This window comes from Oryx dammah, unplaced genomic scaffold (assembly GCF_014754425.2).
Source record: "Oryx dammah isolate SB20612 unplaced genomic scaffold, SCBI_Odam_1.1 HiC_scaffold_20, whole genome shotgun sequence".
NCBI classification, from domain to species: domain Eukaryota; kingdom Metazoa; phylum Chordata; class Mammalia; order Artiodactyla; family Bovidae; genus Oryx; species Oryx dammah.
The window spans coordinates 39,618,627-39,644,683 of NW_024070204.1; the positions used below are offsets into that span (position 1 = coordinate 39,618,627).

Below are 26,057 nucleotides of genomic sequence, written 5' to 3' on the forward strand. Positions count from 1 at the left end.
ATCCTAGGAATGTAGGGGCTTCCGAGGAGTCAAAATCATTAGAATAGGACTGATTAAGGGCTTCATTGTTGAGCCAATACTTGCTGCCAAATTTTCATATCTTTTATTTGTAGATATAGTTGGTATATAGAAAAAAACAAGTGGCAACATAGATCTTTGAGTTAAGTACCTTCTTTGTTATAACCCACTGCACCTTTGTTCTATAGGGATGTAACTTCAGTGCTTTGAGGGTGATGCAGATTAAAGAAAAACACTTAAGGGGAAATGAGATTAACATTCATTAAGGAAGAGAGCCATAGAGTGTTAACAGGCCTCTTGGCCAGAAGATAATGTAAATTACCTGAGACCTTTTGTATACAAAAAGATATACAGAAAGGGTCAGGACTGCTGCCCCTGCATGACTCTGTATCTTCCATTATGTAAAACTTAGGGTATATAAACACCTTTTAAAAATAAAGTTATGGGGTTTTTGCACAAGCTTGGCCTCCCCCGTGTTGACTCTCTCTTTCTCCCTCTCCCTCCTTCTCCTTTTCAGGCTGATCCCTTGTAACGCGTAGGCTCACCGAGTCTACTTATTTGCCCTGGCTTCTAAGACTCACGTGAGAGGGAGCCCAAAGCGGGGCACCCTCCTTCCCTCCGTTATTCAAGCGGGCACTGGTGGCCTACGTAGACGGTGAAAGTTCCTTGTCTTGGAATTTTATTGGTTTTCCACGTAAATCAAGTTATTCAGCCGCTTTTCTCCACTAATTTTCCTACTACACTATTCTTTCCTAATCTTTCTTTATATTTCTAAATAAATAAGTTTTTCCTCGCTGACTCCGACCCCGCTTCAAATTCCCTGGACCCACTGGGGCTGGACCCCGGCAGGCTAGCTCTTACTAGGAAAAAGTAGGTCACTTCTGCCAATTCTGAGCATTTAGAGGAGCTGTCAAAACAGTTTCCTCATAGGCATTGATCCAGATATCCCTGTCCTATTTTTTAGGATATTAGGTGTTTCCAACCAGGATCCTAATTTAGCATGGCACACCTGTTTCGGCTGAGCATTTAAACCACTCTGGAGTTCTGCAACTTTAATGATTAGATTCTGTTGCTCAGCTGTGCCTGTGCTTCCACTAGAGTTCCTAAGAGCCTGTCTGTGGGCTTCCAAAGAGACCCTCTGACTCTCACACATGTTCTTTAAATCTTTACCTTCTAACAGCTCTCAGTTTCTTATTATCCCAATGCAGGTAGATGTAAGAGACACAGGTTCGATCCCTGGGTTGGGAAGATCCCCCAGAGGACGGCATGGCAACTCACCTCAGTATTCTTGGCTGGAGAATCCCAGAGACAGAGGACCCTGGTGGCCCATGGGGTCACAAAGAGTCAGATACAACTGACCAGCTAAGCATGCACACACAGGTCAATTTAATTGAGCAATAAATAACTCTCCTGTCTTTGTGGGCTTTGTTTCTCTCATCTTTCAAATGCCTGAACTATTATACCTACAAGGCATTCACCTCCACCCGGACGTTTTCCCAGATAAATGCTGATAAAATCTTCAGTGGGCTTCCCTGGTGGCTCCGTGGTAAAGAATCAGCCTACCAATGCAGGAGAGATGGGTTCAATCCCTAGGCTGGGAGGATCCTCTGGAGAGGATCCTGGAGAAGGAAATGGCTACCTACTCAAGTATTCTTGCCTGGGAAATCCCATGGACAGAGGAGCCTGGCAGGCTACACTCTGAGTGGGGGGGGGGGGTCACAAAAGATTTGGACATGACTTAGCGACTAAACAACAACAACAAAATCTTGAGTAATCAGGCCCCTGTGGTATACTAGGAACAAAAGTAATCTTTTATGATGATGGCGTCCTCTTCCTCACAATGTGGTAAGTGCCCATCCTAACTGTTTCTTGTGCTAATTCAGATCCTCCAAGGAACCACTGAGATGCGAGTAGAAATTCAAAGAAATTTACTGGACAAAAATGCCTATGAAGGGAAATAGTGAGGGAGCCAGAACAAGCTGGTAAAGCTCTAGTCATCCTGTGATGTGAAGCCCTCTATACATAGGAACCCAGGCTTTGTGTCTCTCTTTAACCAATAAATCTCCTATTCTCCAGGCATTCAGAGAACATTATTCTCTAGATATTTAAGAGTACAAGTTAGTTTACTCATTCAAAAGCATTCAACAGGCAGCCCTTTTGTTTCAGTCATTTTTAAGGGACTTGTTAAAAATATATAAAAGCTACCCTGCACATAAACAGTTTCTAAAATACGTTTTTATTAATAAGTTGTACTTTCTTGTCATTTTTTTAAATACAAAAAAGTAATCTAAGATTTTTGAAATGTTAAGGTGAATTTTTTTTATTCAGTCAAATCAAGTGAAGAAAAGAATAAAGAACTGATAGAGAAAAAGGAGTTGGAAATTTCCGAGTTAAATGCAAAGTTAAGAACTCAAGAAAGGGAAAAACAAAATGAAATGATCAAACTACAGCTAGAGGTAAGTGTTTAAGGCTCTGCTGAATTTGAGGATGCATCCCTTAGTCTAGGCCATTCTTTGTCATCACAGTGCGGTAAATTTCAGGAATAGAAACAACCCTGTGAGACAGTTTCACACATGCTTATTCTTCATCCATAGCATGCAATGCTCAAACCCTGCACAACTGTTAGTTACTGCCTTTCAGCACTTGGCCTCAAGGTGGGACTCTTCAGTCGTTCAAAAGATGCTGATTTCCACAGAGGGTACTATCTCCTCTGGCTGCAGAAACAGCTCAAAGATTACTTGCATTTGACAGCTGAGTCTATGCAGCCTTTTTAGGTATACCGTTCTAGCAGCAGGGAGAGTGTTTTTAACCCTTAATGTTACTCTCTCCTCAGCAGTAATTGTGAAACTCTGATGAACCAACTGAAAGTTTTTCATTTACAATAAATAACTATTTTTTCCCTAATAAATATGTAGAAAGATAGATAGTGAAGAATCTGCCTGCAATGCAGGAAAGATTCGATCCCTCGGTTGGGAAGATCCCCTGGAGAAGGGAACAACTACCCACTCCAGTATTCTGACCTGGAGAATTCCATGGACTATACAGTCTATAGGGTCACAAAGAGCTGGACACAACTGAGCGACTTTTACTTGCTACTTATGTTCATTGTAACTATCCATTCTCTCCCCAAATGAGAACACAATCTCACTGAGTTTATTCTTAGTTCACACTGAGGCTACACTAAACTCAACCTGAAGGAAAAATAATGGAAGATTTTGCCAAAAAAAAAAAAAAAAAAACCTGACCTGTAAGAATGGCCCATGAGAATTTTTTTAACTTGATACAGTTTAATGTCAAACCAGCAAGCATTCAAACTAAATCAGTAAAATAATATCCAAATTCTACTACTTAGCCTCACAGTTTCTATAGAAGGGTATTTAAATGTTTTCCCATGACTGTTGATTATGCTACATTTTCTTTACAAAATACAGTTATAGTAACATGAAAATATTTTTATCTACCTTTAAGTTAATGAGATTCTCAACTCTAGTTAACTAGATTCTTAACCCTGCATGATGGAATCAACAGATGTCTTGAGGGAAAATACTCCTGACCCCACCCCAAAATCTCTAAGGTAGTATCCAGGTATTCGGTTCTTTAAAAAACCTGCCCAGATAATTTTAAAGTGCAGCTGGGGTCAATCTTGTTTGGGTAATCCTTGTTCTGAAGACTTTTCTAGCTTCTGTTATACAGTGGATACACTTGAACTACAGATTATACATCTAAGAATATAGTGGATTATATTTATAGAAACAATTGTTTCATTTAACTAGAATGTTCTCAACTTTCTTTTTAAACTTGATTCAGTTTGATGCCAAGCTAGCAAGAGTTCAAACTAAAACAAAACCATATCCAGATTCTACTGTTTCACCCCACAGTATCTACAAAAGGGTACGTGAGTTTTTCTTCCATGACTGTTGCTCAATGGCAAAACCAATACAGAATTGTAAAGTAAAATAAAAAATAAATAAATTTAAAAAATAAAAAAATTAAAAAAAGAAGTTAAATAGTATTAAAAAAAATTCTTAATGTGTTTCCATAAAAGTTATATTTAAAACAATATACTTAGCAGTTTTCCTGAAAATATATTTATCCCACCATGAGAAAGACATTAAATTTTAAATAATTTTTGTAAGTCACTTTCAATTTAAACTAGTAAATCTTTGTAGTAAATTAAAACATTAGACAAGTCCTTTGACTCTCTGGACTATCTCAGGAATTCCACAATGTATTTTGAACTAAAGCTGACTTACTATTCTGAAGTTGTTTAGGTACTCAGCATATTTCTTCTTGTTCAACAAATAGTGCTAATGTGTGTTTTTTGTCCTTACACCAGTTTTACCCTGTTAATGCCTACAAAAACAAAATTATAGACCTTTTAAATATGGTATCTTTTTAAATACCTACTTCTACTTAAACCAGAAGCATCGTTTTTGCTGTTTTGTTGTTCCTTGTATTAATACTTAGTTGTATTATTTATGAACTAGAAATAACAAAATTGTTCTGCTCCATTTAGAAACTTCAGCATCTTCAGGAAGAAAAAGACAAGGAGATTGCAGTTCTTCGTAATACCATTCGTGATTTAGAACAACGCCTCTCTGTCAGCAAAGATTCTCAAGTTAAACTTGTTGGCAAAGATCCTCACTTTAAGCGTAGACGATTTTGAGTAGATTCATTAGTTGCTATTTAATTTCTTTAAAACCAGTTGAAAATTAATTTTGATTGTCAATATAACATACTACCTAAGTAATAACAACAATGAAAACAAAAAGCTTTAACCTTTTTTATTGAATTTAAACATCCACATTTTTGCCAGTCCTGTTCTACATTTCTGCTTAATAGTATTAACCATAAAAAAAATTCAGGTTTATAGGACCTGGTTTGCCTATTGAACCATCACTGACTATGGAAATACTTTCTAAGCAATCAAGAGTTAGACAACATTCTTTTATCTTTTCCCATCTATCTTTCAAGATTGGCAATCTCAAAGAGTATGATTAAAAAAAACAAGATATAAAGGCTTCATTCATATATGATAGTAAAAATCAAGATATGAGTCTTAGATATAAAAAAGTATAAATGGATATCTAAGATGTAGTCATAGCAAAATATTCATGTGTGAGTATTTCTGGGTCTGCAAAGACAGAATTCACTTCTTGCTTTAAAGGTTTAATCTGTTAAAAACATAAGATTCAAAAGACAAAGATAATATTGTTTTGAGAAATAAGAAAATGGAAAACATGTCTTTGTTGTTCTTCCTCCATTCTAAGTTGCCAGCTATCCAACAGAAACCCCTAGGTTATAGTTTACGTTTCTGTTCTCATTAATGCAAGTAGAATACTGGAAAAAGAAAAAGAAAAACATATTAACCAAATGCTGCAACCACCTTTCAGCTGAATAAAAATATGGTTTGGGTCAAAATTTCTTTGACTTAAATTTTAAAATGTAGAAGTCAATTTCTCCATGTTTGCACAAATCCAATTCGTATTTTTGGATCACTATTAATTAGGTAGCTTATACAAATGCTGGAAATGTAATTGTGTAGATTGACTTGGGGAATATATCCAATTTCATATATTTAATTTGAAGGTCATTTTCACATTTTGGCCTTATTTTTTCAGCTTCACTTGGTGCTGGCTTCTGTGGGGTTGAGCTGCTGACCTGCTGCCTGTCAGGCAGCTGGAGGCAAACGTCACTGTCAAGATTCAATGACGTTCTCCTCTGCCAAAAGGCCCTGTCAGCTACATAAAGAGGGGAGGTTTTCTGAACACTGTCAGGTGATTGCAGACCCTGGGTTTTCAAATTCCAGATGTCGACAGTGGCAACAGCAGCTACTCAAGGCAGACTCTGAATCTTTGGGAAACTGTCAGAGTAACTGATTTATGCATCTCTTTCAACAGAGCTTCTTTTGTGAAAGAGAAAGTTGTAAATTTTCACTTCCTACTGGTGTATCACAGTTATCTGAGTGACCCTGTCTTTGGTGACCCTTGTGCCTATGGTGGTGGTGATGGAGACCTGAAGGAGGGGGATTCTCAGGGGTATCTGGTGTGTCTGGTTTTGGAGACTCTGAAAGATGAGCATTTTCACGAAGCTGATGCCCATGATGGGGATGGGGGTGGGGGTGGGGGTGGGGGTAGGGATGGGGATGCTGATGGTGATGGTGATGGTGATGTCGCTGTGAAGCCTCAGCTGTTTTCTCCTTGGTAGCCAGGGATACATTTTTACAGAAGTCTTCATCTTCCAGTGTCTGGAATACATTTTATAAATCACTTAACAAATTTATAGATTTAGCAAGAATGCATGAAAAAATGAATTCTGGAGTTAACATATATGAAAGTCAAACTGCTTAATTAGATTTGAACTGGTTTTGTGTTTCCAGCATCATATTAATAAGAGAAAAAAAAATTTATCTCAGCCTCAACACCTAGACTTTTTATTAAAATTTGGTTCCCATCCATACCTAATTATAAAGTGCTTCTTGTACAAAGTTTGCATTTAACTAAAGAATCTTCAAACATTTTGTGAATAAATCAATGTAAATGTTTTGAAAATAGATTTTTAAAAATATAGTAAGTTAAAGCTTTAATAATTTACTTAAGCTTCTATACTAGTTAAATCAACAGCAGAATTCAAAATTTCCTTTCCTTATTAAAAGCATTTCCTAAATGTTTAAGAATTCTGAGGAAGAATTTGAGAGATACATAAGGCTTAAAAAGAAAACAAAACCACTATATTTCCATCTACAGAAGCAAAACTAAATAAACTAACTGGTTAAAAGAACTTAGATTGACTGCAGTAAAATCAAACAACTATCAAATCCTAAAATCAGTTTACCAAATGGAACCTTTCACACCAGTGTCAACAAAGCATTGAATCTAATATTATTTTCTGAAACAAACTAATTCCTCTCTGATAACTCAAGAGAGCCAATAAAATTAACTCTGCTAATATTTATAATTACTAGGCATTTTCCAAATTTCAAAATACTGAAACAAATCCCAAAATAGGAATCAACATAGCTAACATTCATTAGGCACTGAGTATAAGTTAGACACTGAGTTGGTACTTTACTTGCTTTACTTCAGTCTCATCTGTAAAAGCAGTAAAATAACCCTCACAGTATTATTATGCAGATTAAAATGTGAAGAATGACATAACTAAGTTAAACTAATTAAACTGTTGGTTTTCTTATTAACTTAAGCGAGTCATTAGAATGTGAATGGCTTTCTTTAGAGTTGGGAAAAATCTAAAGGAAGCACAGCTCATAAATAAAACTTTTAATTATTTTTGAACCTGAGTTCAAATTTTGCCAACTTGCTCTGTCAAGAAAACACTGTTTGGAGTTATTTTCCTTCTCAATCTGAGAGGAAAAGAAGTTTATTTAATATAAGAATTTTAGTTAATATAAGAAATTTAGTTAATATACATTAAAATCAATTCTTTGAGTATCTTTTCTATAAATCATACATATATATATAGTGTTTCTCATAATAATAAATATTCTAGTGGTTGTGAAGAAGTAAAAAATAAATAAAGTTATTAATTTTAAAAGTAAATAAAATGATTTTTTTAAAGTATCAGTAATTTCAAGTGCATTGTGTAAGAGCATCACAGAAAAGCTGACAGTCTTACATTCTTGGTGAATTAAGTAGTTATCTGGGCCTGTTCCACTTCAGGTAATGCCATGGATAATCTTCGCTATCACTATGTTCTTATATGAGCACATTCATAATATTGCAATAGTGTATTTTATGTTGGCTGAGTTATTTGAGCACTTAAAGTCATGCAGTATCATTTGGTGGTAATTAAAATACGTAATCTGCATTGATTTTTGTTCTCTAAACTCATCCTAGATAAAAGCAATATGAATCTTGAAAAGATGTTTTAAAAGTGTATGTTACATAACAGGAAGTAGAGGTAATTATAAAAATGACTATTGTAGTTTATTTCTTGTATACCAAAAGAAACGCTGGTTTAGCTAATTAGTCATGAAACACTAATTTGGGTAGCTCTTAAAAAGATTTCCTCTTTTCTCCAAAGAAAAATAATTGAGAAAAATACCTTGAGAGAGCAGTTTCCACATTTATCTTCACAGTAAACAGTCTTAATGGAATCTTCTACATATGTGAAAGTTAGGAAGGAATAAGGCAAACCAAGATGATATACAAGGCGGCCACATCTGAAAAATAGAACAGTCATTACAATATTTTGGCTTAAAACTCAATATTCAAAAAACTAAGATCATGGCATCTGGTCCTATCACTTCATGGCAAATAGATGGTGGAACAATGAAACAGTGACAGACTTTATTTTGGGAGGCTCCAAAATCACTGCAGATGGTGACTGCAGCCATGAAATTAAAAGATGCTTGCTCCTTGGAAGAAAAGTTATGACCAACCTAGACAGCGTATTAAAAAGCAGAGACATTACTTTGCTGACAAAGGTCCATCTAGTCAAAATGTGAGAGTTGGGCTATAAAGAAAGCTGAGTGCCGAAGAATTGATACTTTTGAATTGTGGTGTTGGAGAAGACTCTTGAGAGTCCCTTGGACTGTAAGATCAAACCAGTCAATCCTAAAGGAAATCAGTCCTGAATATTCATTGGAAGGACTGATGCTGAAGCTGAAACTCCAATACTGTGGCCACCTGGTGCAAAGAACTGAGTCACAAAGAATTGGACACGACTGAGTGACTAAACTAAAGTGAACAATATTTTCAGTGTCATGATCCTACTCATGTACCATCTGGCATGAGACTGTAGGTTTCATGGTCTTATAACTGTTATAAGACCCTTTTATAACTTCAGTAAATTTCCCTGAAGGGGCTCTCAAGCATCCTGGCACTGCATACCAGGTCAGGTCATGACAAGACTATAGTGAGTCTGATATGGTTGCCAGGTGGGAAGGATAGTAAAGGAATTTGGGATGGACACGTACACACTGCTATAAAGTGGATAAGCAGCAAGGACCTACTGTATAGCACATGGAACTCTGCTCAATGTTATATGGCAGCCTGAATGGGAAGGGAGCTTGGGGAAGAACAGATACATGTGTATGTATGGCTGAGTCCCTTCACTCTTCACCTGTAACTACCACAACATTGTTAATCAGCTATACCCCAATACAAAATAAAAAGTTTCAAAAGAAAAGATTACAGTGAGTCTGATACTAGCATTGTGAAAAATGAAATAGATATATGTCACAATAAATAATATCAAAATTATGTGATTGGTTATTGTGATTTGGTCAAATACAATTTTGTAATTGACTCATAAATTCTATCAAAGTTCAAACCACTGACCTCATAAATCAGGTCTGCAAACCACATGATCTTTTCATAACTGCTAAGGCAGCACAAATTCCACACAATAAGAAATCACAGCATAATGAGAAAGATCCTTCAGTCTTGGCCAGTAGCCCACTGATTTAAATAAGAATATGATGCAGCAAAAATTTCAGCACAGTGAAAGAAATGGAAATACACTTGGCATTTTCAGAAACGGTGGAGTTTAAATGTCCTTCTTGCCCCCATTTTATCCTGTATATACAATTTTATATGAATATCAAAAGGTTAAACTTTGCAACAGATTAAATTAGAAGCTTGCAGTCCTAAAAGAATAACATGCAATATTAAAAATACTTGGAGTAAGACCAAGTAGGTCTCAAACCTAGACAAGAGTCTGGCTTACCATCCCTGAAGAGCCGAAAAAATCAGACAAACCAACACCAACTAGAAATGATGATAGCAAATAATGTATGCATTGAAGTTCTTTCATAATACAAACATTTTATTCATTCATGGAATCAAAAGCAGATTCATACAGATGATCCCTAAATGATTAACATACTTTATAGTTAAGAAATGCAGATATATAACCTTAAAATGTATTAATAGTAATTTTAGAGATAAGCCAGTAGTCTGCAAAGTATGGTTATTCATCTGCAAATTTTTAAGTGGGAATTGTACGTAAGGTACAAATTGATTTTTCTTTTTATTTAATCAGAATGTTAATGTACAGGGGGAAGAAAGTATAGTCACTTTTCCTTATTGCCCTATTGGAGTAGTGAATTCTTTTGTGTAAAAGGAAGTCATCTGGCAAAACCAAACATTCTAATGGGCTCACTTTGAAACTGAGTATTTGGTTAACAAGATAAAAGCAGATGTCTTATTTTAAATCACTTATTACATTAACTATGAAGCAGGTATATTGTAATTTGGGGGTGGGTGTGCATGCACGTGTGCATAAAGGTGGGTACACACCTGTCATATATAAGGAAGTCATCTTTATTTCCATTTAAGAGAGTCCAGACGTCTGGTTGGTCTTCTTCTTGTTGGTAAACAGGAATATGTTCTGAAACCTTATTTTTAAGACGTACATATTTTAATCGAGAAGAGATTTCTTGATGATTAACAACAACATAGGAGATGTTAGAATATCCTTCTTTCTCCAGTTTTACTCGCAGGTCCTCCAATCTAAAATATTTGGAAAAAATATTAAAATAAGGAATAATTTAATTAGTGACTTCACCCTTTCTCCTCTATTTTCCTACATGAAACTCTTTTGTTATTTTTTACTTACTCAGACCTCTTTTTTATATTGTTTTAAAAGACTAAAACTTGTATTTTTCTAATTATTTATTGAACTCTTATACTCAGTAAAAACTATATGCCAAGTGCTTGCACAAACATTAGTCCATATGGTCCTCACAATAATCCTATGAAATGAGTATCTTTTTAATCCATCTCCCAGTTACAGAGAAATTGTATACAATAAGTATCTGGCAAATAACCCAACAAATATATATATTTATAAATTCATTAAATGACTCAAGACCTTTGGTGGCAAGTATAGTGTTTGTTCTACTCTGGCAAAGCTCTCATATCTGCTTCCTATATTGAAATAACTAATCCCTTTGTGGAGAAGGCAATGGCACCCCACTCGAGTACTCTTGCCTGGAAAATCCCATGGATGGAGGAGCCTGATAGGCTGCAGTCTATGGGGTTGCCAAGAGTCAGACATGACTGAGCCACTTCCCTTTCACTTTTCACTTTCATGCATTGGAGAAGGAAATGGCAACCCACTCCAGCGTTCTTGCCTGGAGAATCCCAGGGACAGGGGAGCCTGGTGGGCTGCCGTCTATGGGGTCGCACAGAGTCAGACATGACTGAAGCGACTTAGCAGCAGCAGCAGCAATCCATTTGCAGGAGTACAATTTAAAACATTTTCCTTACACAAGTAATACATATTTAGTAGGCTACTATAAAATATAGGTACACAAAAAGAAAAAAAATATTTACATAGCTCCAGGAAAGCCACTGTAAACATCCCCTTAGTCTTCTCTCTTCTAACATGTTGTAGGCCAACAAATATAGTTTTTTTTTTTAATGCAATTTAGTAAATATATGTTTTCTATTTTTATTGTTTTATGCATGTATCTATTGAATAGCTATCCCCTTAAGAAATTCTAGACCACAGAAAGACTACCTTACCTAGATGCCTGCAGAATGCACAGGTATCAGCTGGCTTGAAGAAGAGCAACCACGGTCACTGAACCATAGGAGTTCAGCATAGGGTCTTGATCCTTTATGCTCCAGGCTGGAGGTTGCTTACAATAGGAGCTTTGGCCCTGGCTCTCTGTTCCTCCGGTTAGGAGGAAGCAGAGAGCCAGAGCCAGCCCCAGGCCTCTCCACATGGCTGGGGTTGTCCTGTAAAAGAGAAAACCTATCATCTTCACAGTTTTAACAAGGAATCTCTATAAACCAGCAGGTATAATTCTACTTTCTACAAATATCTAGCCGGTGAATTCTGTCTCCATGTTGTTGGGTTCTTTGTATTCTTAGCACCAAATCTCCCTGTAAAGGGGAAAGATCAGCCGGAGTCAGGGAAACTGCCTAAGCACCTCTTAACTATCTGGCTTAGCAAGATACTTGAATAAGCCTGCTATGATTAGCCTGAACAGGCAGTCAAGTGCTTCTCTAGTAGAAGATATATGTCCAGGAGAAAATACATGTCTAGGGAAATTCTGAGAATACGGTCTCTACAACCAAGTAACATTCTGTAGACATGATTTGATTTTTGAGATACAACAAGTTCTGACTGCTTCTTTCTTTCCTCTACCAATCTAGGCACAGGAAGGGTACATAGGGAATTCTGCATAGAAATGAAAAGACATCATGGGAAGAGAACTTAGGAAGAAAGGAGGTGGCAGTGAGGGCTGTCTGCCAACATGAGATTCAGATGTTATTGCCTGACAAAATATTGCTGTCATAGCCAAGACCAATACGGACCAATCAGAAGATACCTGGGCCAGGAAGAAATACTACAAATCACTGGGCCTTGTACCACTTAAGATTCACTGAAATCTACACTCTTATGAGTCTACTTATTGGCTACCACTACTTTCAGGAAGTTCCTGTGACTAGATGGCATGTTCTTGGTTTAAAAAAAATGCCCCTCTGAGTAGGAAAGTTAAATACATGATGAGAAATATTCCAAAAACAAGGGCCAGAGCTCTCTGCAGAGAGGTACAAATAAAACACATGAACTGTAGATAGGTGGTGGAAAAAAAAACATATTCAGCAGAGATGAGCAGAGAAAGAAAATCCATACATTTAATATTTAATTTCAGACACACCAAGTAAATCGGGTCATCAAGATAAGCGTGCTTATTTTGATATGAAGGTTTGGGAGACAGATCAAGGCAAAATTCCAGAACTAGGAAGTCGGCACATGTTCAGGCACTGATCTATGGTAAAAAAGTAAAAGTACTTTGGGGACGGGGTGGTTGGGGGAGAGGAGGCAGCTAATGATAAATTACCTAGAGTGAGCCCAGAGTTAAGAGGGGAGAAGAGAAGCTAGAATCAGACTGATATGGGCTCAAATGCACTAGTAGCTGTGGATAAAACTTTTAAAAACCTGATTACAACTATATGACCATTATCTCTTTTTGCAGCTGAGAAAACTGGCTAAGTGTGAGTTTAGGCAGCTTGCCCAAGTCCCACACAGGTACTAAGTCACAGGGAATCTGAATTCAAACCAGTTCTACCAATTCCAACACATGACCTCTTACCTACATTTTAGTAACTACAGTAGCCAGAATTTGGGGGTTTTAATTTATTTATTTAATTGCAGTATAACCGCTTTACAATGTTGTGTTCATTTTTGTGCTTTCCATCACTCACAACAGCATGAATCAGCTGTATGTACAATATACCCCCTCCCTCTTAAGCCTCCCTCTCTCTCCTCTACCCCACCCCTCTAGGTTAGGACAAAGGGAATTGAGTTTTTTATGCCCTAAGATGACAAAGAAAACATCAAAATTATTCAGGCTTCTTTTGTTTCTTACTAGAATGACTAGATTTTCCCCTCTTTATAGAATGTAAATTCAGTAGTTACAGACCCTTCAGCATAAACTTAGCACCTGGCACCCTCACTCTGCACACCATTCCAACTGGCTGAAGAGTGAATATAAATGAAAAGGTTATTTCACTCATTTAGTTTTTTGATGAAAAAATAACTAAAGCCATTGGCAGAGGGTAGTGGATTACAGAGTTCACACTTCGAGATTTTCCCATCACTATAATCAAGAAGCTGTTAACTTTGTTTTCTTAAAATAACTTTTTACATAAGAAACTTTTGATTGATTACAGCTGTCAGACAACTATATAAAATAATGACATAAATAAAATTAGATTTACTGGAAGCCCTTGTGGCTCAGACGGTAAAGAGTTTGCCTGCGATGCAGGAGACCTAGGTTCAATCCCTTCAATCTTGGGAAGATCTCCTGGAGAAGGAAATGGCAACCCACTCCAGTAATCTTGCCTGGAAAATCCCATGGATGGAGGAGCCTGGCAGGTACAGTCTATGGGGTCACAAAGAGTCGGACACTACTGAGAGACTTCACTTAATGCAGTAACAATTAAAATGTAGTTGTGAATTTCACTAATCTCATCACTTTTCAATCACAAGCCTGGATTTCTTGACCACAAACAGACCTATATTTGTTTAAAATTCCCCATTTAAAGACAAAATATGCAGAAATATTTTCCACCCTCTTCCCCAACCCCTGCATCCTCAGACCCACTTCTGAGGGTCCCCTTCTCATTCTCCTAAAAGCACCAATAACCACTGATTTTGACATGGGTTTTAACTCTTTCAAGGATGACTATTTTGCACAGTGAACCAAACCTGCTTTCTCTTTTTTTTTACCTTGAAATTGCTCACAATATCCCTGGACATTTCTACAGCACCCTACACAGGCCAGATCTTCTGCTCCTCAAACCCACCAGCTGTTTTGCTATTAGAGCTCTCCTTCGTATTTCAGTGGGAAATACTTAAGCTTGAACACATAGTATTGCCTATATAACAACACAACTTTCTACAGAGGAAAAGTATTCCACTTCTCCAGCCTCCTCTGCCCCTATCTTTATCCTCAGCTGTGCAGAAGGCAGGGCAAAAATCAGCTAGAACTGACAATGTCCCCACAGCATCCGGTGTTTAGACTCTTGTGTTATTTTCTTTACCCATCTCTTTTTTAAAAATCTATTCTAAGGACAAAAACATTTTATCAAGACCCGAAAATCAAATCATTTAGCAAACTCTCAAGGAATCATGTTTGGAAAACATAAAGTTTCTACTTACACAACCCCTTCCCGACCAGCTTGCTTCCTTTCTCTTTGCTCAGCTGGGCGGCTCCACAAAGCCACAGTGAGAAACTTGGCTATTTATAGTCCTGTTGTTTACCTCACCCTCTGAGCTAAAGTCAGAAGTTTAATGCATGCTCAGCCTGTGACCTTGCAAGGAGAGACCAGCCCTGAACTGATTATTACAATCAACTTTTAAAAGTAACAAGGGCTGGCATACATAAAATGGGGGGAATTGGGGGGTAATTACTGTGATATATTCCCTATCGTTTTTAGTCACCCTGTTTGCTAGGATTTAATGGTACAGTCGGGGGCGGGAGGAAGAGCTAAGGATAAAGAAGGCTTCCAAGTTAAGCTCTTTTCCAAACAAACTATAATAGGGAAAAATATTTGCTAAGCCAGCGAGGTAAGCTGTCACTTTAAAAAAAGAAAAATAATGTTTTTTTCCTTTAACTTTGTAGTGGTCAGGTGATAGCCCAACCCAAGCCGTGTGAGCTTTGTTAGAAAAGTCTCCTGCTGTTACAGACCTGCTTGGGTTATTTTGCTGCTTTAAAACTTATGGGGTGGGAGGTGGGAGGGCAGGTTCAGGATTGGGAACTCATGTACACCCGTGGCTGATTCATGTCAATGTATGGCAAAACCAATACAGTATTGTAAAGAAAAATAAAGTAAAAATAAAAATTAAAAAAAAAAAAAAAAAAACAACTTGAATCTCTGGGATCTCACAGGACTTCTGCTCTTTTTTTTAATCATTTAAGGGAAGGAATAAGGAAACAGAGCTTCTGCCTGAGAGAAACGAGCCTTCAGTTTTCTCATCACAGAAGTCCCACTCCCTGGAAGACATATGTATCCCATAGAAGTTCTTAAGAATCTATTATGAAATCTTTACCAATTTAAGTACCATACAAATAAGTTAACTGTGATAGTAGCTGCACATGGAAAAGAATATGGACATTTCAAAGTATACAAATATATTGAGAATTACTACCCTTTCAGACAGTAATACAGTCTTTCTATTAACTGCTACCAATGAGCACATCCATGACAGGTAAGGCAAGTGGCAATGCCAAGAGATGTCAGCCCTGGATAGTGATGATTTTCAGGTAAGCTTTGCTTTCCCTACCAATGTGCTTTGTCCAAATGAACCCCTATGGATTGCTGAGCTGGGTACTGCTTTACAAGGTACAGAGAGTACAAAGAGGCTCAGATGTGATCTTTTCTGTAAGGAAACATATTATCAAAGTAGAAGCTTGGCATTTGAAAGCCAAATTCTGTTTACTCATACCAAGCAGTAACCTTAATCTTTCAGGGTCCCTTTGAGAATCCAGTAAAATGCTTAGTTTCTCCTCAGGGGGAAAAAAAAATGCACATATACATCCTTGTTTTTTAAAAGAATCTTGTGGGGGAAAATATTTCATATATAACAGATAATTCCCCCTGTGATTCATTTGCTTAAGAAATTTAAATAGTCATGTTGGGTGTTTTTGCAACATAGTATTAGGTATATTACCATCACCTCCCTCCTTTACATGTGGCTTAGCCTTTGCCTCCTGTACCAAAGAATTCCCTGCAAGTATGCAACTAGCTCCAAAATCAAGCACCCAGGATTGTGTGTGTCCAAGCGAGTGTATGCCTAAAGCCCCCAACTGGCCAAAGGAGATAATGGGAAGTTTGCAGTATTTGAAGGGAATCCTTCAAAAGGGAAGGCTTTTTTAACTGAAGTATAGTTAACTTTTTGTGTTAGTTTCAGACATATAGCAAAGTGTTTCAGATATAGTTTTTAGATTATTTTTTATTATAGATTATTACAAGGTGTTGAATATAGTTCCCCATGTTGCCCAATAAATCTTTATTGCTTAGCTATTTATGTATAGTAGCTTGTATTTGCTAATCCCATGCTCCTCTAATTTATTACTTCCCCCTTTCCCTGTTCATAACCTTGTTTGTTTTCTATGTCTGTGAATCTGTTTTGTATATAGATTAATTTGTATTTTTTTAGATTCTACATATAAGTGATATAATATTTGTCCTTGTCTGATTTCATTTAGTACGATAATCTCTAGATCCATCCGTGTTGCTGCAGATGGCAATATTTCATTTTTTCTTTTGGCTGAGTAATATTCCACTGTATATATGTACCACATCTTCTTAAACAAGTTACTGTTGATGGGCACATAGTTTGCTTACCTGTCTTAGCTATTATAAATAGTGCTGCTATGAACAGTAGGGTGCATGTATCTTTCCAAGTTAACAGTTTCCATCTTTTCTGGATACATGCCTAGGAGTAGGGTTGCTAGATTATATGGTAGCTCTAGTTTAGTTTTTGAAGGACCCTCCATACTGTTTTCCATAGTGGCTATACCAATCTACATTCCCACTACAGGGAAGGAGGGTTTGAAGGGAATCCATTCTTCATAGCCTCTTCTGTGCTGGGCAATCTAGGTCTAGTCAGGTTTCTTAAAAAAGCAAAGGTTTTGAACAGACTTTTAGTGAGTATTAAATTACATTAAATCAAACAAAATCAAACATCTATTAGGGGCTTATGCTAGACACAATGATAAGTTCCTTGTTCTGAAGGACTTCAAAATCTAACAGAATCAACAGATAAGTAAGCAGTGAAAAGACACTAGAAAGTGTGACAATATCTAGAATGCCTGTAAGCACAAGGTTCTGTTGAAACCTTGGAAATGAAAAGAGCAGCATCTTAACGCGGCCTGGAGACAGGGCCAACAGGACAGTTAGCACAAGTTCAACAGGCACTTTATCTTAGATTTCTCAGTCTACTTCCAAAGTCCCCAGTAACTCTGATCATAGGACTGTCGAGAAAATTATTTTGTTTCAATTTTTAACAGATGATTAAAATCTCCTGAAAGCTTGTTCCAGGTACCACCATACAGTGAACATTAAGATGACTGACTGTATGCCATCAAGCTGTACTTTATCCTAGTGATCTCGTCTCCCATAACTTCCAGCCCTAGAGCCAAGATTCTATCTTTCTTCGTACTTTCTCATTCTTCCATATCCTTATCATTTTTCTTCAGAATGTTTATGTAAATGTGTAAACTATGTTTTTAATAAGCAGTTTCAACTTCTTAATGTGTCGTGGGTGATCTTCATGGAGAATAGGGCCCTAAGAATCTGAGTTCATTATAGACTTCGAAGAGAAAACAACTATGAACTGTGATTTTAGAAATCAATTAGCTGTTCAGTTCAGTCGCTCAGTCGTGTCCAACTCTTTGAGACCCCATGAATCACAGCATGCCAGACCATCACCAACTCCCAGAGTTCACTCAGACTCACGTCCATCGAGATGGTGATGCCATCCAGCCATCTCATCCATGGTCGTCCCCTTCTCCTCCTGTCCCCAATCCATCCCAGCATCAGGGTCTTCTCCAATGAGTCAACTCTTCGCATGAGGTGGCCAAAGTACTGGAGTTTTAGCTTTAGCATCATTCCTTCCAAAGAAATCCCAGGGCTGATCTCCTTCAGAATGGACTGGTTGGATCTCCTTGCAGTCCAAGGGACTCTCAAGAGTCTTCTCCAACACCACAGTTCAAAAGCATCAATTCTTTGGCACTCAGCTTTCTTGACAGTCCAACTCTCACATCCATACATGACCACTGGAAATTATTAGCTGTAGCAGGTGATAATATGGCATTAGCATTTAACGTTTGTAAAACACTGATGTCTCAAATAATTAACAAGGGAGTGTCATAACCATATGAAGGAACTATATAAAATATTAACCCCCTTAGCTTGGTTGTCAGATGGTGTTTTAAAAGCAAAGGTAAAAGAAGATTTTTTTCCCAATATTTTAAGAAATGGAACCCTTTGACCTAAATTCTTTTTCCTCCCCTTTCAAATACATGAAGGTACCCTAGACTTCATGTTATGCATTATACCCAATATAATACTGTTTGAACATCCATGTTGAAAGGTAAGTGACTGAGTATGCAAGGGTTGTCCAGGAAAAAACAAGATGCTTTCAAAGTAAAAAAAAAAAAAAAAAGGGGCAAAATAAGGACAATGGCCAGAGGAAGGCATGGACCAGAAGCTTGGATTAGATAAGGAGTAATATAAACCTTTGAGATTCATGTGAACTGAAATATGCTTTGAAGGGAGCTCTTCTTCAGGCTCAGAAGTTTGACAGATCTGAGAACTGTTTACTATATCAAACATGAATGCAGTTAAGGGAGTAACTACATAGAGTGCCAGATTTCATGCAGGACTGAGGACATTCAGCGAGTAACAGACAACAGAAGAATTTCTGTTTGAAATAGGCTGTTATTAATTTTTAAAAAAAATTTTTTAAAAGCTTGTGTAAAACAGCCAGCACCAGCAGCTCCTCACAGAACACAGCATCAACATACAAGAAGCGAGGGGACATCAAATAGCCCCTTGATGACACATAAAGAAGGAAAAATGATTTTCCCTCTCCCCTTCTAGGTTTGTGGCTGAGACTCCTATGTAATACAACGTAGAGTAACAAGAGAAAACGAACAGAAGTTTGATAACAAGTGTTGTTGTTTTTGTTGTTGTTCAGTCGCTCAGTCATGTCTGACTGTTTGCAACCCCATGGACTGCAGCATGCCAGGCTTCCCTGTCCCTCACCATCTCCCAGAGCTTGCTCAAACTCATGTCCATTGAGTCGATGATGTCATTCAACCATCTCATCCTCTGTCGTCCCCTGCTCCTTCTGCCTTCAATCTTTTCCATCATCAGGGTCTTATCCAATGAGTCAGTTTTAACATCAGGTGGCCAAAGTATTGCAGCTTCAGCTTCAGCATCAGTCTTTTCCTTGAATATTCAGAATTGATTTCCTTTAGGATTGACTGGTTTGATCTCCTTGCAGTCCAAGGGACTCTCAAGAGTTCTCCAACAACAAAGGTCAAAGCATCAATTCTTCAGCACTCAGCCTTCTTTATGGTTCAATTCTTACATCCATACATGACTACTGGAAAAACCATACCTTTGACTAAATGGACCTTTGTCAACAAAGTAATGTCTCTGCTTTTTAACATGCAGAGTTTTTAATGTGTAGAGGTTAATATCTAGGTTTGTCATAGCTTTTCTTCCAAGAAGCAAGAGTCTTAAAATTTCATGGCTGCAATCACCATCTGCCGTGATTTTGGAGCCCCCCAAAATAAAGTCTCTCACTCTTTCCATTGTTTCCCCATCTATTTGCCATGAAGTGATGGGACCAGATGCCATGATCTTAGTTTTTTGAATGTTGAGTTTTAAGCCAGCTTTTTCACTCTCCTCTTTCACCTTCATCAAGAGGCTCTTTAGTTGCTCTTTGCTTTCTGCCATAAGGGTGGTGTCATCTGCATATCTGAGGTTATTGATATTTCCCCTGGCAATCTTGATTCTAGCTTGTGCTTCATCCAGCCCAGCATTTCTCATGATGTACTCTTCTTAGAAGTTAAATAAGCAGGGTAACAATATACAGGTTTGATGTACTCCTTTCCCAATCTGAAACCAGTCCATTGTTCAATGTCCAGGTCTAACTGTTGCTTCTTAACCTGTATTCATATTTCTCAGGAGGCAGGTAAGGTGGTCTTGTATTCCCATCTCTTTAAGAATTTTCCACAGTTTGTTGTGATCCCCACAGTCAAAGGCTTTAGTGTAGTCAATGAAGAAAAAGTAGATGTTTTTCTGGAACTCTCTTGCTTTTTCTGTGATCCAGCAGATATTGGCAATTTGATCTCTGGTTCCTCTGCCTTTTCGAAATCCATCATGAACATCTGGAAGTTCTCAGTTTATGTATTGTTGAAGCCTAGTTTGGAGAATTTTGAGTATTACTTTGCTTGCGAGTGAGATGAGTACAATTATGTGGTAGTTTGAACATTCTTTATCATTGTGCTTCTTTGGGATTGGATGAAAACTGATTTTTTTCCAGTCCTGTGGCCACTGCTGAGTTTCCCAAATTTGCTGGCATATTGGGTGCAGCACTTTAACAACATCATCTTTTAGGATTTGAAATAGCTCAGCTGGAATTCCATCACCACTAGCTTTGTTCATAGTGATGCTTCCTAAGGCCCACTTGACTTCGCATTCCAGGATGTCTGGCTCTAGGTGAGTGATCACACCCTCACGGTTATCTGGGTCATGAAGATCTTTTTTGTATAGTTCTTCTGTGTATTCTTGCCACCTCTTCTTTAATATCTTCTGCTTCTGTTAGGTCCATACCATTTGTGTCCTTTATTATGTCCATCTTTGCATGAAAATTTCCCTTGGTATTTCTAATTTTCTTGAAGAGGTCTCTAGTCTTTCGCATTCTATTATTTTCCTCTGTTTCTTTGCATCGATCACTTAGGAAGGCTTTCTTCTCTTTCCTTGCTATTTACTGGAACTCTGCATTTGGATGGGTATATCCTTCCTTTTCTCCTTTGTCTTTCACTTCTCTTCTTTTCTCAGCTATTTGAAAGGCCTCCATTTTGCCTTTTTGCATTTCTTTTTCTTGGGGATGGTTTGGATCACTGCCTCCTGTACAATGTTAGGAACCTCTGTTCATAGTTCTTCAGGCACTCTGCCTATCAGACCTAATCCTTTGAATCTGTTGTCACTTCCACTGTATAATCATAAGGGATTTGATTTAGGTCATCCTGAATGGCCTAGTGGTTTTCTCTACTTTCTTCAATTTAAGTCTTAATTTTGCAATAAGGAGTTCATGATCTGAGCCACAGACAGCTCTGTCTTGTTTTTGCTGACTATATAGAGCTTCTCCATTTTTGGCTACAAAGCATATAATCAATCTGATTTTGGTATTGACCGTCTGGTGATGCCCATGTGTAGAGTCTTCTCTTGTTGTTGGAAGAGGGTGTTTGCTATGACCAGTGTGTTCTCTTGGAAAAACTCTGTTAGACTTTGCCTTGCTTCATTTTGTACTCCAAGGCCAAACTTGCCTGTTACTCCAGGTATCTCTTGGCTTCCTACTTTTGCATTTCAGTCCCCTATGATGAAAAGGATATCTTTTTTTGGTGTTAGTTCTAGAAGGTTTTGTAGGTCTTCACAGAACCATTCAACCTCAGCTTCTTTGGCATTAGTGGTTGGGGCACAGACTTGGATTATTGTGATACAGAATGGTTTGCCTTCAATAACAAGTGTACCTCCTGAATATATGGGAGAGACTCAGGAAAACTGCATAACTCCCAGAAATGGCCCACATCACCACCTTAAATACCATCTTAAGCTAAAGACCAAAGAAGGTGTTGGGAGCTAGTTATGAGAGGCTATTGGGGAAAGAACAGTAAACAAAGGTAAGGTTACTACACAGATTTAGGTCGTTGTCTTCTCCACTGATAAGTTTCTAGAGATTTGGTCATTCTCCTCTTCCTGTTTCAGAGACAGAGATACCCTTACAGATGGAGTTTTCCCTTATAAATGTAAATATCCCTTATAAAAGGATAACTTCTATTCCATTTTCAGAGCTTCTCCTGTGTCTGTACACACACATGCTCAGTCGAATCCGACTCTTACGACCCCATGGACTAGTGTTCCAGGTTCCTCTGTCCATGGAATATTCCAGGCAAGAATACTAGTGTGGGTCACCATTTTCTTCTCCAGAGGATCTTCCCAACCCAGGGATCAAACCCACATCTCTTGGCATCTCCCACACTGGCAATCAGGTTCTTTACCACTGTGCCACCAAAAACAAGGTGGAAGGAAGCCCTAGGAAGCCCTCTTATGTCTGCAGTTTCTCCAAAATAGTAGCCTGAAGTAACTTTTACTCCAAAGAGATATAAGAGTAATTCTTATGCAGCTCAAGTGATTATTCATTCCCTCACACATCCTAGACATGGAAAACATAAGTCAGTCTAATGAGTTCCTTCTCAAAACTAATAATGCCTTAGATTAACCACTAAGTACCCTTTATGCCCATTTTCTTTGAAATTTAGAGTTTTTTAGTGTGTGTCTGTCATGCTAACTGGTTTACAAAAAGGCTGGATTTATATAGTTGAAACATTTTCTCCAGAATTACTGCCATCATCTTAGTTAAATGGATATTTCAAGAAAACCTACTTTCATTTTCTGGAAGTCTTAATTTGCCACTACCATGTGTAAAACGATTATGACACAAAGCCTTTGACTGTGTGGATCACAATAAACTGTGGAAAATTCTGAAAGAGATGGGAATACCAGACCACCTGACCTGCCTCTTGAGAAATCTGTATGCAGGCCAGGAAGCAACAGTTAGAACTGGACATGCAACAACAGACTGGTTCCAAATAGGAAAAGGAGTACGTCAAGGCTGTATATTGTCACCCTGCTTATTTAACTTCTATGCAGAGTACATCATGAGAAACGCTGGACTGGAAGAAACACAAGCTGGAATCCAGATTGCCGGGAGAAATATCAATAACCTCAGATATGCAGATGACACCACCCTTATGGCAGAAAGTGAAGAGGAGCTAAAAAGCCTCTTGATGAGAGTGAAAAAGTTGGCTTAAAGCTCAACATTCCGAAAACGAAGATCATGGCATCTGGTCCCATCACTTCATGGGAAATAGATGGGGAAACAGTAGAAACAGTGTCAGACTTTATTTTTTGGGCTCCAAAATCATGGCAGATGGTGATTGTAGCCATGAAATTAAAAGACGCTTACTCCTTGGAAGAAAAGTTATGACCAACCTAGATAGCATATTCAAAAGCAGAGACATTACTTTGCCGACTAAGATCCATCTAGTCAAGGCTATGGTTTTTCCTGTGGTCATGTATGGATGTGAGAGTTGGACTGTGAAGAAGGCTGAGTGCCGAAGAATTGATGCATTTGAACTGTGGTGTTGGAGAAGACTATTGAGGGTCCCTTGGACTGCAAGGAGATCCAACCAGTCCATTCTGTAGGAGATCAGCCCTGGGATTTCTTTGGAAGGAATAATGCTAAAGGTGAAGCTCCAGTACTTTGGTCACCTCATGCAAAGAGTTGACTCATTGGAAAAGACTCTGATGCTGGGAGAGATTGGGGGCAGGAGGAGAAGGGGACGACCGAGGATGAGATGGCTGGATGGCATCACAGACTCGATGAACGTGAGTCTGAGTGAACTCTGGGAGATGGTGATGGACAGAGAGGCCTGGCGTGCTGCGATTCATGGGGTCACAAAGAGTCGGACATGACTGAGTGACTGAACTGAATGTGCAAAACAGATAACTAGTGGGAAGCTGCTGTATAGCACAGGGAGCTCAGCTTGGTGCTCTGTGATGACCTAAGCGGTGGGATGGTTTAAGGGGGAGGATCAAGAGGGAGGGGATATATGTATCATATAGCTGATTCACGATACAGTACAGCAGAAATTAACATAACCCTGTAAAGTAATTATACTTTCAATATAAAAGAATAAAAATATATAGTTCAACTTTTCAAAAAAAAAAAAAATTGGTCTTAATTTGTATCCCATACTGGTGGAAAAGTATATATAAAGTATATATATGCTGGGTATAAATAATTATAGTCATTCTCTGTATAATTGTTTCACAACTATTTGTAATTTAATAATATATCATGGACATCTTCCCAAGGCATAGACATCTTTCTCTGTCAATATGCACAAAGTTACCTCATTCTTTTTAAAAACTGCACATTATTTCATTCTATGAATGATCCATAATATATACTCCCTTTTAACGTAAGCTTCACTTATAGCTTTCAAAATGTAATTGATTATGTGTATACATTTATATCTTTATTAATGGTATATAATTTCTGCTTGAAGTAAAATTGCTGCTAAAACTGAATACATATTTCAAATTTCAAATGATACTACCAAATTGACCTTTCAAGCATACCAAATTATATTATCACCCAGACGTACACAGCAGTACTTATTTCCATTATCAGATTGTTATTTAACTTGAGTTTATTTCATTATTTTCAAGTTTATTGATTGTGTTAGGTCATTAGGGCTGCCATCGCAAAGTTCTACACATTGGGCAGCTTAAATAACAGAAATTTATTTCCTCACAGTTCTGGAGGCTAGAAGTTCAAGATCAAGGGCTGGGTTTTTTTGGCTCCTAGATGGCCATGGTCTCTCTGTGTCTCCACATGGTCTTCCTCTGCATGTGCCTCTGTCCTAATAGCCTTTTCTTAAGAGGACACCAGTCACATTGCATTAGAATCATCCATATGACCTCATTTTACCTTAAGTACCTTTTTCAACAAACTGAAAAACTCTTCAAGAGATGGGAATACCAGACTACCTTAACTGCCTCCTGAGAAACATGTGTGTGAGTCAAGAAGCAACAGTTAGACCTGGACATGGAACAACTGACTGGTTCAAAATTGGGAAAAAAATATGCCAAGGTTATATATTATCACTCTGTTTATTTAACTTCTATGCAGAGTACATCATGCAAAATGGCAGGCTCAATGAATCACAAGCTGGAATCAAGATTTCCAGGAGAAATATCAATGACTTCAGATATGCAGATGATACTAATCTAATGGAAGAAAGTGAAGAGGAACTAAAGAGCCTTTTGATTAGGGTGAAAGAGGAGAGTGAAAAAGCTGGCTTGAAATTCAATGTTCAGAACACTAAAATCATGGCAGCTGGCCCCATCACTTCATAAATAGATGGGGAAAAAGTAGAAGTGGTCAAGATTTTATTTTCTTGGGCTCCAAAATCCTGCAGATGGTAATTGCAGCCACAAAATTATAAGATGCTTGCTCCTTAGAAGTGTTAGAATAGGAAAAAGGAGTCCAGAATGCAGTGGCTAAAAGGCAAAGAGGGGAAAAGCCCATGAAAATAAAACAAAGGACTGGAGTGAGAACCTCAGGTAAAACAAACAGCCCTCCTGGCTAGCCCAGGAGGAGGCTCAGGGGGAGGAGAAAAAACATATAAAATGAAGAGCCAAAATTGGGCCAGAGGTTTTCCTTCTCTTCACATCTTTTGGGTCAGCCTACCCTCATGCCTCAAGGATGTATTTTCCTTTACTTTCTAAACAAAACTAAGCTGTAACACAGAGCTGTAACATTGGTCTGTCCGAGGAAATTACACGAGGCTGTAACACCGATCCATCTGAAGCAATTACACTGGGCTGTAACAATGGTCCATCTGAGGGTTGTAACACTAGTCCGTCCGTCATTTCAGATTTTTGTTGCAAAGAGACAGAAGCGAGGAAATTATACACTCCCCCCGACATCTGTGGTGCCGTGACTCATATTTAACCCAGCTGAAACAACCTTGGCTCAGGCCCGGCAAGGTGGAGGCCAAGCATAGCAGAAGCCCAACTCGGGGAAAACTCCTGCAGTGGAAGCTGAATGTGAGGAAAACCCAGCGCAGTGGAAGTGACCAGAGACCCACCGTGCTGGAAACTGGGACAGCAAAAACAAACTCAACAGAAAGCTCACATGGCTCAGTCTCAGATTCCAGAAGACCTCCGGTTAAAGTAGGAGGTCCTCAC

General features: G+C 38.1%; 2 protein-coding genes across 2 annotated transcripts in view; one reads left to right on the top strand and one right to left on the bottom strand.

Annotated features, from left to right (window-relative positions):
- Positions 1–4,740, top strand: part of CCDC152 (coiled-coil domain containing 152) — a 40,319-nt gene extending 35,579 nt beyond the window's left edge. Inside the window, exons 6-8 of the mRNA XM_040262431.1 lie at positions 2,347–2,474; positions 3,826–3,909; positions 4,535–4,740. Of these exons, the coding sequence (XP_040118365.1) occupies positions 2,347–2,474; positions 3,826–3,909; positions 4,535–4,684 (362 nt within the window). The 3' untranslated portion in view covers positions 4,685–4,740. The remainder of the gene's footprint in view (positions 1–2,346; positions 2,475–3,825; positions 3,910–4,534) is intronic.
- A 45-nt stretch (positions 4,741–4,785) lies between these two features.
- On the bottom strand, positions 4,786–14,791 carry LOC120879431 (selenoprotein P). The gene is given in 5 exon segments (XM_040262430.1): positions 4,786–6,265; positions 8,080–8,197; positions 10,278–10,490; positions 11,508–11,723; positions 14,659–14,791. Coding segments are annotated over 4 exon segments (1,203 nt in total). The 5' UTR covers positions 11,711–11,723; positions 14,659–14,791; the 3' UTR covers positions 4,786–5,596.
- Positions 14,792–26,057: the final 11,266 nt, after the last annotated feature.